General features: G+C 40.6%; 1 protein-coding gene across 2 annotated transcripts in view; it reads right to left on the bottom strand.

Annotated features, from left to right (window-relative positions):
- LOC124777430 (protein lin-54 homolog) overlaps window positions 1-13,663 on the bottom strand; it is a 283,077-nt gene that overhangs the window by 19,472 nt on the left and 249,942 nt on the right. For both annotated transcript variants that reach the window (XM_047252830.1, XM_047252831.1), the window contains exons 10-11: window positions 9,244-9,440; window positions 8,514-8,689 (exon numbers count right to left, since the gene is read on the bottom strand). In XM_047252830.1, coding sequence (XP_047108786.1) covers window positions 8,514-8,689; window positions 9,244-9,440 — 373 coding nt within the window. The remainder of the gene's footprint in view (window positions 1-8,513; window positions 8,690-9,243; window positions 9,441-13,663) is intronic.

Raw genomic sequence — 13,663 nt, 5'->3', positions numbered from 1 at the left:
TTCCAATGCTGACCGACAACTGTAGAGGCAATTGTCAAGTTGTGATACACTGGTCAGTACAAATAATGGCATCCACACGATTCAGCATGTCTGGAGCAGTGGCTGTGAATGGACGTCCTGAGTGTGGCAGATCATGGAGCACTGTTTCTCCATTTCCTGAGGCTGCAACTTTCTTTATCGATCACCCAACTGTACTCGTAACAACTGCAGCATTGCCATACACTGCACACGATCGCTTATGGGTGTTCACCAGGTTTTTTTTTTCTTTTTTTCCCTGCACACAAAGATTCAATAAAAGTAAGTTGCTTGCAACGTGAGTCGTATGTACACGCTATTTTGATGGTGTACTACTGCTCTGCCATGTACCATTTCGAAACTTTACTGGCGCACAGAATAAACATCAAATGTGAAGCACCAACAAGGATGTTTATCTATGTATATTAATAGCTTTTTTTTTTAAAAAAAAAAAAAAATGTGGGGCATTACTTATTAAATTACCCTTGTAGATCCTCTGCAGAGAATATATTACAGAAACCAAACTGGAGGAAGCTTCCCATTCTGTTACAGGTTACTTTCTTAGTGGGGCGGGGGAGGGAGGGGGGGGGGGGGGGGGGGGGCGGTCAATCCAAATGAAGTGGCACAATAAAAATTAAGGTGGTTACTTGACCATTTGTAAATATTTTAATTTTTTTATATGTGATTACCCTATAATTGAGAAGTACAAAACAGTTTTTAAAAATTTTACCTTTTACCTTTACTGAATGGCACCAATTTTTGTTTGTAAATGCGCGACGATGTTTCAGTTTAGAGACATTGGCATAAATACGAATATCTCTGCAATGCGTTAAGTTACAACATTGCAATTGACAGGATGGTTTTTAGAAAAGTGTCCTTTACAACATTGTCTATTACACAAAATACCCTAAATTCAAAGATAAACAGTGAAAATGACCTCCAAAGTTTGGTATCCAAATTTTCAAAAATCCACTATTTAGGCCCAAAAATAACAAGCAAGGAGTGATTTATGGGAGTCTATTTTTTTCCTATAGTTAGATATCATACACTACTAGCCTCTTATAGAGCAAAAACACATACAAATGTTTCCTTAATTTTTTATGGATTTTTTTAAATTTGAAAATTTTCATTTTTTGTAAAGTTTGGAGTTAATTTATCTCAGGTGGGACTGAATATAAAAATATGATTTTTGCACAGTTTGTACACCTACATGATAGCAACATACTGTAAAAATTTCAATAGTGATCTCTGACTGAGAACAAAGATATGAATTTTTGACAATGAGGAGATAATTCACATTACTCTACAAGTGATCTTATGGCTGTTGTCTATTCACGTGTGATATTGGCGGAATACAATCAATTATTATTGAAGTAAGGTACTGAATTATATACAAAAAGTGGAAACATCACTGAAATTAACATTTATATTATTTTGACATACTTAAAATAAATATTTTCAATTAACATCCTTCGAGATGCGACTGTTCCTGAACCTGGTGGTGAATGTTAAGAACACTTATTTCTTCAGACAGCTTCTGTGATATAGAATAAGACCCCCCAGTTGCTGTGGTAAGTTGAAGCACTGAAAGTTTTCTTAAAACATTTTTCATTGGTATCCAAACTTTGTCACTAGTAGATTTCTTGAATGATGTTCATGAGCCAGCAGGGTGGTAAAAACGCACAAAAACATCATTGTTTTCCAAACTTATTCTTTCAACATCTGCAAGCCACCACTGTCCATCATACACACATGCCAGTATGTCATTCAACATTAAAGACAGAGGTGTAATTTTACTGACACAATGATTCTCATAAATTTCAGTTTCTGATGTTACATAGCATGGAAATAATTTTTCTGCAATGCCAAGGAATTTGTGGAAATGCCTTGTTCCTTTTATTGTTATACAGTTTTCAAATCTGGTGTGAAGTGTTGTTTTCATATGCAGAACCACTTCTTTCTTGATCAGAAAACAGGTAATGCCTTTAATATTATCCTTGCAAAAAACATACATGTCCTGTACTGTGAGAATTTGGTCTGTGGTTGGTCTTTGTAGGCTGGCTTTACTTACTTCATGTTTTGTTGTACCTCCTACTCCATCACATGCATTTTTACCATGGCAAGACGCAAAAAAGTGCCACTCAGCCTCCAACCCAAAGTCTGCTTTGTGGTTGCACAGATTTGAAAAATTCTTTTTGTTCTTATACTGACTACCACTTTCATCTGAACAGTATATCAGCTTCTCAAACTTGGGAAAATTTTCTTTCATGTAATTTATTACATACTTTTGAAACACATGTACATCCAAAGTGTTGTGCTCAAAGTAGTCACTTAGAATGCAAACTGAAGAACTGCAAACTTCATCTTTCTCATTTTTAAAGTAGAGAATAAATGGATGCACTGTTGCCTGGTCATTGACCCAGTGGTACCCTTGTATTGCATCCTGAATCACAAATGTAAAATTTTCTGCAAAATTGGCTAGCTCTATGCATTCAGTTCCATGAAGTTGTGCTTTTTTTGTCCTTCAAAAACTTACTTTGTATTTTAGAAAGCTAGTGGTTACTTCAGTTTCTTTAAGTTATCAATTAAAGATTCCAAGTACTCTTCCTGAGATTTAACCACTGTTATCATTTCTGCCCTGTCAGTTGTGACCCACTGTTTGAAGGTAATACTGTATGGCATTTCCTCATTATATTCGTGAAACAATTCAATAGCGGTTTCCTTACCAGGGCATTTATTACACAAACTCATCATGCAGTCATAACTGTTAGTGTCACAGACCATTAAATCTAGTAACTCTTGGTAGTTAAGATCACAGAATTTTGCACCCGCAATGACCAGTTTGACATTTTGATGATATAAACAAACACATACGGAGTGTGTCCCTGAGGATCCAGCCAAAATACACTACTTAGGGCGGAAGTCACAAAACTTTGACCTTCAATTTTGCATTCAGGATGAGAATTTTTGAAAGCTACATAAAGTTTATTTGAATTTGACAGTACTAGTCGTTTCTGCTTTGTTACTTTAGCTCCACTTATAACAACTCTTTCGCTATCTTTGCAACCTGGACACATTCTACTGTTTTCATCATCTTCAAAAAACTGCTGGATCTTTTTAATTGTTTCTTCACTTATACCTACTCCTTTCTTCTTTCCTAAAACTGGAAGAATGCCTTGCTCATTCACTAATTTTCGGGTTAGTTTAACCAAACGACGAGAAATGTTGAATTCACGAGTTATCTTTTCTCTTGACCATGAGTCAGGGAGAAAACTTAAAATTTTAACTTTTTCCTCTTTAGATGTCACTGAACATTTAATTTTTAATTTCTCTATTAAGCTCTAATATTCAGTGTCAGATGATGCTGGTGGTACGTTTTCTTCTTCTTTAGAAATACTGTTGGTACCTGTATTATTAAAGCAGGATTCCAAGTCTTTTCTAATTTTGTCTGAAATTTGTTGTACCTTATTTTCAATAGCAGCTTTTCTTTTTCTGCTAATTAATTTTATTATTTTCGAAGCAGGAGATACGTCTGACTAAGAACAAGCAAAATCCAATATGCTAACAGATTTCTCATTAGGAATATAAATGTCACTAACAAGGTTACATGACTCTGTTTATGGATTCACAACAAATATTTTTGAGTATCAATTTGGGCACAGGGAATTTCCAGGAATCACATTACATTTCACTTGGGAAAGTGTTTCACTCTCACATAACAAGGACAAATGTTCAAGTTTTCCCTCAAACCTTTAGTAACAGCCTTTTTATGAACTTTAAGTGGAGCACAGCACTTTCTCCAAAAATGTGGTTGTACTTCAGAATGAATGAATCGTGTCTGACAAGGGCCTCCCGTCGGGTAGACCGCTTGCCTGGTCCAATTCTTTCGATTTGACGCCACTTCGGAGACCTGCGCGTCGATGGGAATGAAATGATGATGATTAGGACAACACAACACCCAGTCCCTGAGCGGAGAAATTCTCCGACCCAGCCGGGAATCAAACCTGGGCCCTTAGGATTGACAGTCTGTCGCGCTGACCACTCAGTTACCGGGGGCGGACTTCTGAATATATTTCTTCTCATGATACTCGCACACTGATGTTACCGAATAACTTACTCGAAATTTAAACAAAGTTTGTCTACCTTCATCAAAGTCATTGACAGTTTTCACGTTTTTTGAAACTGAACTGTAAACTGTTTTGTGACACACTTCACTTGCTATCTGTCCAACAGAGCACTGTTCATCCATGTTATTGCTTTCCAGTTAATCTCTCAAAATTAATCACACACACACACACACACACACACACACACACAGAACAAAGCACATAACACATTCTATACTCTCGATGAAGTATGTACATCCATTTTGACAGAGGTTTCAGACCAGACTGACTACAACAATGCCACACCCAGCAATAATGTAGTTCTACAATGCCACACCCAGCAATAATGTAGTTCTACAATGCCACACCCAGCAATAATGTAGTTCTTTATTGACAATAAACCTAAACGGGCATTTTTATTACCATAGAACAAAAGTGGAAGGTCCTATTATTTAACATAACATTATTAAAACTAAGTAAACTAAATGAATATTGGGTGACAGTGTTAACTAAATATATGTCACAATTAAATTTTATTACAATGAAACAATAAACCATTTCAATAGGCAACAGCCATAAGATCAGCTGTAGAGTAATGTGAATTATTTCCTCGTTTTCAAAATATCTTTGTGCCCAGTCAGATATCAAGGACGATATCATATTTTTATATTCAGTCCCACCTGAGATAACTAACTCCAAACAAAAAATTAAAATTTCCCAATTTCAAAAATACATAAAAAATTAAGGAAGCATTTGTAAGTGTTCTTGCTCTATATGAGGCTAGTAGTGTACGATATCTAACTATAGGAAAAAAATAGACACTCATAAATCACTCCTTGTTTGTTATTTTTGGACCTAAAAAGTGGATTTTTGAAAATTTGGATACCAAATTTTGGAGGTCATTTTCACTGTTTATTTTTGAATTTAGGGTATTTTGTGTAATAGACAATGTTGTAGAGGACACTTTTCTAAAAACCATCATGTCAATTGCAATGTTGTAACTTAACCCAGTGCAGAGATATTCATATTTCTGCTAACGTCTCTAAACTGAAGCATCGTTGCATGCTTACAAATGAAAATGGCCGCCATTCAGTAAAGGTGAAAGGTAAAATTTTTATAAAAACTTTTTTGTACTTCTCAATTATAGAGTAATCACATATAAAATAATTAAAATATTTAAAAATGGTCAAGCATCCATCACTGGACCACTTCATATGGATTGACCCAAAGACTAGAAGAGTGAAAGGAATATATGCTAAGAGATTTACAGATGGTATTCCCACTGCATATGTATGCCGAGAATAAGCTTTGTATCATTAACTGATTACAAAGATACCTCCTGGTTTTCTTCTCAGGTCAGCACAAGATTTTAATACTATACTATTCTTGTGTCCAAGAAACAAGCATAAATACAAAAGAAACAGATGTCAAGAGAATAGGTCAGCAGTTAGTTCAAAATGATGTCAAAAGACCCCCCTAAATGCAGAACAGGGTCACTTTGAATAGGCACGTAATACAAAGACAACAAAATAAGCTGTGCATTGGGCATCTAACAAGCCCTTTATTGATAGAAATTGTTTCCAAGTTTGATAAGACGATGGTGTGGAAAAACACTGCAGACTGAGTAACTCCTCACTCCAAAGTTGTAAATAAATTCAACAGGCTGACTGCATGCCAATCTGCCGAGTTTCCTACGACACAGTTTAAGTTCAACACAATCACACATGATCAAAACATTTTGACAACTATGAAAATTAGTTAAAGTGACATCTGAGTTGCAGACAGGCACAACGAAAAGACTGTTATACATTAAATTTTGGCCAAAGCCTTCTTCACACACACACACACACACACACACACACACACACACACACACAAGCAGGCACACCTCACATACACAGGACCACTATCTCCAGCAGCGATTGGGAGTGAGGCAGAGAAGGGAGGGAGGATGTATAGTACAGAGTATGAGGAGGAGGAGGAGGAGGAGGAGGAGAGGGAGGGGGATGGGGAGGCGGGCGGCAAAGAAGAGGGCTGCCTGGCATGGCAAGCACGGTGTGGAAGGCTAAAGGACAATGCTCCCATGAATGACGTCACATGGCTGTGTAGAAAAGGAGATGAGCGGGGAGGGGAGGAGCGGGGAGGGGAGGAGCGGGGCGGGGAGGAGCAGGATCGGGGCGGGGCGGGGAGGAGCGGGGTGGGGAGGGGAGGAGCGGAGCGGGGAGGGGAGGAGCGGAGCGGAGCGGGGAGGGGAGGAGCGGAGCGGAGCGGGGAGGAGCGGAGCGGAGCGGGGAGGGGAGGAGCGGAGCGGGGAGGGGAGGAGCGGAGCGGGGAGGGGAGGAGCGGAGCGGGGAGGGGAGGAGCGGAGCGGAGCGGGGAGGAGCGGAGCGGGGAGGGGAGGAGCGGAGCGGGGAGGGGAGGGGAGGAGCGGAGCGGGGAGGAGCTGGGAGGGGAGGGGAGGAGTTGGGAGGGGAGGGGAGGAGCGGGAGAGGGGAGGGGAGGAGCGGGGGAGGGGAGGGAAGGAGCAGGAGAGGGGAGGGGAGGGAAGGAGCTGGAGAGGGGAGGGGAGGGAAGGAGCTGGAGAGGGGAGGGGAGGGGAGGGAAGGAGCAGGAGAGGGGTGGGGAGGGAAGGATTAGGAGATGAGGTGAGGTGAGAAGAGGGGAGAGGGAGAGAGAGAGGAGAGGGAGAGGGGAGGGAGAGGGGAGGGAGAGGGGAGGGAGAGGGAAATGAGAGGGGAGGAGAGGGAAATGAGAGGGGAGGAGAGGGAAATGAGAGGGGAGGAGAGGGAAATGAGAGGGGAGGAGAGGGAAATGAGAGGGAAAGGAGAGGGGAGGAGAGGGAAAGGAGAGGGGAGGAGAGGGAAAGGAGGGGGGAGGAGAGGGAAAGGAGGGGGGAGGAGAGGGAAAGGAGGGGGGAGGAGAGGGAAAGGAGGGGGGAGGAGAGGGAAAGGAGGGGGGAGGAGAGGGAAAGGAGGGGGGAGGAGAGGGAAAGGAGGGGGGAGGAGAGGGAAAGGAGGGGGGAGGAGAGGGAAAGGAGGGGGGAGGAGAGGGAAAGGAGGGGGGAGGAGAGGGCAAGGAGGGGGGAGGAGAGGGCAAGGAGGGGGGAGGAGAGGGCAAGGAGGGGGGAGGAGAGGGAAAGGAGGGGGGAGGAGAGGGAAAGGAGGGGGGAGGAGAGGGAAAGGAGGGGGGAGGAGAGGGAAAGGAGGGGGGAGGAGAGGGAAAGGAGGGGGGAGGAGAGGGAAAGGAGGGGGGAGGAGAGGGAAAGGAGGGGGGAGGAGAGGGAAAGGAGGGGGGAGGAGAGGGAAAGGAGGGGGGAGGAGAGGGAAAGGAGGGGGGAGGAGAGGAAAAGGAGGGGGGAGGAGAGGAAAAGGAGGGGGGAGGAGAGGAAAAGGAGGGGGGAGGAGAGGAAAAGGAGGGGGGAGGAGAGGAAAAGGAGGGGGGAGGAGAGGAAAAGGAGGGGGGAGGAGAGGAAAAGGAGAGGAGAGGAAAAGGAGAGGAGAGGAAAAGGAGAGGAGAGGAAAAGGATAGGAGAGGAAAAGGAGAGGAGAGGAAAAGGAGAGGAGAGGAAAAGGAGAGGAGAGGAAAAGGAGAGGAGAGGAGTGGAGGGGAGAGGAGAAGAAAAGGAGGAGCAGAGAGTGGAAAAGGGTGATGTGTGCATTGGCTGAGAGTGAGCAAAGAAGCACAATGAGGGTGAGGAGATGTGAATTCAGAGGTGGTTGTAGGACAGAGGGGCGTAGAAACTGTTGAGTGGAGGGTACAGAGGTGCAGTTTATCATAGGTTGAGGCTGGGATAACATATGAAACTCTACTGCCTCCAACCCTCCACTCAGTTTCCTCTTCCTCTGTCCTTTATCCTCCCCCCAATTCACGTCCCCTCACCCTGATTGCAGCTACTCTCTGACAACGCATCCACCAGTCTTTTCATTCCTTTGCTCCTCTCCTTTACTGCCCCCCACAACCTCCCGACACTGCTCCTGGCAGCCTTGTCTTGCCACCTTTTAGTCCCTGCTCCCTCCACCAGACAGCACTCTTCTCTTTCCCCACTCATACTCTGCTATCACTCCCCTTCCCTGCCACATTCCTGATTGCTGCTTTCGTTCAATGCAACGGTTGCAGTCTGGCTAGAGTGGCTGGAGATAGCTGTCATGTGCATGTGAGGTATGCCTGCTCATGTGAATGTGTGTGTGTGTGTGTGTGTGTGTGTGTGTGTGTGTTTGTGTGTGTGTGTGTGTGTGTTTTGGCTGAAAGCTTAGTGTGCAACAGTCTTTTCACTGTGCTTGTCTGCAACTCATTGTGTTATCTTTATGGTGAGTAGCCACCTATCCTTTTTTAACTGTTGATATTCCAACCTGGAATTCCCAAAAAGTTCTTAGTAATTTTCTAAGCCCATACCTTCCGTCTTACTGGCACATTCTATGATCTGGACTAGGCAGCGACCAAACTCTTCCAAAATCAGTCTCTCTGCTTGAGTCTCTGAATTATTACTGCGCTCAGAGTCTTCTGCTTGGGCTAACATACACTGACATGTTGCATGTATAACATCTTGGGTCATGAAGTTGAATGCATGCCTGAAAATGCGTATTCAAAATCAGCACACTAACAGATGTGCAAATTAAAACACTACACGCACGCACGCGCGCACACACACACACACACACACACACACACACACACACACACACACACACATTTTTTCATTTCCCAGGTATTAAACATGTTTATAGATGCTATTTGAAGTACAGTATACTCCCGATTATGTGGGGTAATGTCGGGGAGAAGATGCATGAAAAATCAAACATGCATTCAGCACAATGTCTACTGGATGGACGGTAGTGGCAGTGTCGGTGACCGACATCAGCACACACTCAGGCATGGCATGGTGCAGTCAGTCGTCTTCCCGGCAACCCGCGCTCCCAGTCCCCGTGTGCATGATACGTGTTCTTTTTAAAAAAGAAAGAAAGAGAGTGAGAGAGAGAGAGAGAGAGAGAGAGAGAGAAAGGGATAGGGGGGGGGGGGGGGGTTTGCATGAATGATCCATACATGAATAAATCTGGAGTACACTGTATTTATCTTTTGTCAAGACCATTAATAAATCCTGGTATGATTCAGATATTGGATATACCTAGAGCCAGACTGTGTTGATGCCTGAGGACGCGCAATATCCTGTATATGTGCTGACAGTTTATTCTTGACGGCTGTCTGCTGCTGTACACGAACTTCTGCAGCATCTGCCAAATCTCTCAATGACTTTTTGTCACAACTTTCTTCTACATTGCGACAACCAATGCATCTGCAGTTATTTGAACAAGGTATTTTTGCCTGTCAATAGAAAGAACAGAGATATGATTAAAAATACTAGATATGAAAGTTTAACACTACAGTGTGTTTAGTGTTTCTTCTTCTTGTTAATCAAAACAAATGTCTTGTTAATCTAAACAAATGCCACATTGGCTACAATTATTAGATCTGTAATATTTATTTTTTCTTTATTTGCTTTCAGCATATGGATTTGCTTTATTTTTATTTCCTTCTCATCAGGAAAAGAACGTGATTTGTCCACATTATAAAATTGTTCAGGAGAGCAACTTAAAAGTTAGAAACCGAATTTCATGGATACTTATGGGCAAAATTAATGAATGTAAAAGTCATTTGGAAGGATATGTTATATACATAAATTTAATATAAATTGATTCCTCAAATATTTAAATTGTAGTTTCACTGGTGTAATATTTAAAGCAGTGGCATGTGTTTCAGATTATTTTGTAATGGAAAAAAGTTCGAAACAATAAAGGAACTCCTTGGCAAATAGTTTCTCTTTGCTATTTTAACTTCATGTGATATGGTGGTAATAAGAATAAAATATAATTACTTTGTCTCAACATACAGTTCTCAGCCTTGTGCAAATGACTTGTGTAAAACACTCTAGCTTCTTGTCTGCAATACTCTTTCAAAACCTGGAGGTACTGATACTTTTCTTTAGATGATGTCAGAGGGCCCGTAAAGACAAATCATCATCATCATCATCATCATCATCATATAAAATTATTCTAAAATAATGTTTTATTATATTTTTTATATTTTACCTCTGCAAGCAGGGGATGGATATTCTCCAGAATGTTGCTCTCAAATTAGCTGTGAAACTCTCAGCACCAATAAAATCCAAGCTCAATTATAAGCTTCTTGATGTTGAATGAGGTGGGGATGGTTTTTGTAATGACTAGTTCTCTGATGGGCCTTGTTTGGAAAGGCCATTTCCTCGAATATTTATGCTTGAGAAATTATCCCCAATTTTGTATCACATATTGACTGACCACCACAACATCACAAGACTTAGACTTACACTGAACTTCAAACATGATCGGCACCCAATCCATTCGCAGTTCTGCTAACGATAATGCATTAATCAGTCCCATATTCTTATCACACTCCATGAAAGAGCGTCTACAAAAGTTTCAGTTCACTCAGAAGATTATTAAGATATCTTAGCACAGCGTAATTCTTGTTCTGGCCTGAACACGAATCACAAAAAACTTCAGCACCTTGACTTTCTTGTGCAACAATTCTGTCACAAAGCAATTTAAAAAGGAAACACCTTCATTGGGGCCTTTTCTTCCAATATCTTCAATATAAGAATAGAACACTGATGTTGCAAACGAAAGCTGATGAATACTGAATGAGTAAACAGACAACTGCCTTTGTAATAGACATCATTCGTACTTCTGTTTGGTACGCATACCTTTTTCGTAGTTCATGCAGGATGCTTCTCTTTCATAAGACTTTTGGCTTCTTAAACAAGCACTTCTCTTTCTGGAATAAAATGCTTCAGCTTTGACTTTGTGAAGTTTCCGGTCAATGGTGATCTTGAAGATTTTTTTCAAGAGTTGTTTCTTCATATCATCATCTAAATTTTCAGATCACAATGCGTTCAGCACTTTCATCTCAATAGAATATTTATTGCAGTTTGACCATGTGTCATTCCTTGGATACCCAAAGCTACACTGAATTTAGCACTGAACACTGTTCTATGCATTTCATATGAAATGACAAAATCTGACAATTTTTCCTGTAACATTTCAAGGAATTTTTTTCACCAAAAATTCCTAGGGAAATGCAACTTCTTGGTCTAGTATTGCTTTAATGACTTGGTGTCCCCTTAAATGAATGAATGTGATGATAAACTGCCATTTCTACTTCTTCCTTAATTGGACTACTTCCTTCCTTGGACTATTTCTGCACTTACTCCTTACAGTTTCAGAAATTTCTGAATTCTCATTAATCACTGCCTTTTTGCTTCATGTACTGCTCAGCTGCATTTGGAATTTCATGTACAGTGTCATCATTTTTCACTCTTACTCTGTAGTTGAAATTACACTTTTGAAGCTGTGCTTCATCTTCATTCTTCCTTGATCGCCTTCTGTGACGTTGAAGTATTGTAATGAGGCCTGTCAGATACAATGATTGTTCATTCCAGTTTACCATATCACTGAATTCTCATACAATATTTGATCTTTCTTCGGCATTTATTACCTCAAAACACTAACTTAGTTAACAACCCATAAGGAAACCAAAACTTAATACACAACATATATTCCTCGTAGTGAGACACATTAGCACATTCTTTCCCTGCATGCCTAATTTAAAATGGGTTATAGAATGTGGACTATTCATACTATTGCAATGGTCGATTAACAGTTTTAAATAACACATTGTCCTACATCTCATTGCATACATAACTCATTTTTGGAAAAAAGTGGACAAACCATATACTCTTCCTGTGCTCTTCAAATATCACATGACCGAACAATTAAATTTTATGTGAATTTGCACATTTTTGAATATTATTGCTGTTTTCTAAAACTCACATAGTGTTACACTACAGTTTTAAGCTTTATCTATCCAGTGTGTCTTATGACTGCTCATGCGTAATGAAATATAAATAATACAAATAATTTAAATTTTAACAAGAAAATTTGGAAACTATAATAGGTAAAAAGGTGCATGTCTATATAAAGCAAACTTTAATACATATTATGAAATTAAAAATGTCCCCAACACTTGGCATCATCTGTAATGGCCTCAACTGATCTTCAATTCACAGGATTCATATCTTTAGCATTGTCCTGCCACAAAACTTGTCTTGCACCCTTCAGCCATTGGGAAGTCTAGTATCTTCAAAGAGATGAGATGTCTCACATCAGCTAATGCATGCCACTATCAGATGGTCCAGATAGTTGCACATAGGATTTCAACAGCTGTGTGTGCTCAAGACCAGTAAAAATAGCTCAGAACCCAATGAGTGGAAATTTGTTCTACACATACTTCATTTCAACCAACCTCTCACCTGTACTATCTCTGTTTGTTCTCTGTCCGTCCTTACCTCATAAGCATTTCACTACCGTTTCCCCTTATCCAGACACGATCGATACAATGAGCTTGTGCTCTAGCTGACTCTCCCCTAATTTATGGAGGTCTCGTTTTTCCCACCCATTCCTATTTTTTGTCAATTGGAGGAAACTATCACTGGAGAAGAGTATTTGTGTCACCATTTGTTACTATTTGTGCCTTTGTCAGTACTACGAAATCTACAAAAATATGTACACAAATTTATTTCTTGGAAAAAAAATATTATACAATGAAATGTAACAGAAAATAGAAGCAACAACTACCTGGAACACTAAGACAAACAACATGAAAACAGTACCATAACACAGTCAAACGCTGCTGAAGATAAAGAAGCTTAACAAATGATTTCGGGTGAGAACCAGATTTCACAGAGCTCTTTCCTCAACTACAAAAGAAACAATTGCAAGAAACAAATTTTACATCTGCTAATATCTAGGAAAAATTACAATGTGCCATTTCCCAATACAAAGAACAATGTTGTCATATTGTGACCAGAAGCCAGTCCAAATCCGAAAGCAGGCTCATCAATGTAGCAAAACACTTGGCACTGAAAGTATGTTTATTACAAACACTAATGTACAGACACAACAGAACTGTTTCCTGGATGGAGTGCGCTGCTACTTATGCAAACAATGGATACTGCAGAATATGCAAAGATCACAAATATAAGAATTTCAAGAATCTCCTGGAAATGATAAATACTATATAAGATATATCTGCTTGTGTGTTCAGATTTGAACTAACCACACACAGTGTGCCAGCTAGCTACACTAACTGCTACTCCAGTTTTCATACACCACAGCTTGCTGCATTGCCCCTTTTCCTGAAAAAGACAGCAACCCGCTATTTCATAAATCCTCAGTTGAGCCAACTACCTAGATGTAGATCTTATCAGTGGTCCTAGCAATTCTGGAAGATCCTGCTGTTCAAATTGTGTTGTCACATCCTCTTCACATATTCATATGGAGGATATGAATGACAGGTCTGCACTTTAGTCTTCTTGTTGAATGTCATATTTCTTGAGTTCATACCGTGACGTCCAACAAGCAGTAAAAGATACAATATGGCCTTAAGAAGTGTTTCACTAACCTCTAAAACAGTTCCACATTTATGTACAGGCATAAAAACTCCCAAGCTGT

This window comes from Schistocerca piceifrons, chromosome 2, assembly GCF_021461385.2.
Source record: "Schistocerca piceifrons isolate TAMUIC-IGC-003096 chromosome 2, iqSchPice1.1, whole genome shotgun sequence".
Classification (NCBI taxonomy): Eukaryota; Metazoa; Arthropoda; class Insecta; order Orthoptera; family Acrididae; genus Schistocerca; species Schistocerca piceifrons.
The sequence above is the reverse complement of the archived record's forward strand: the minus strand, read 5'-3'. Positions and strand labels throughout refer to the sequence as shown.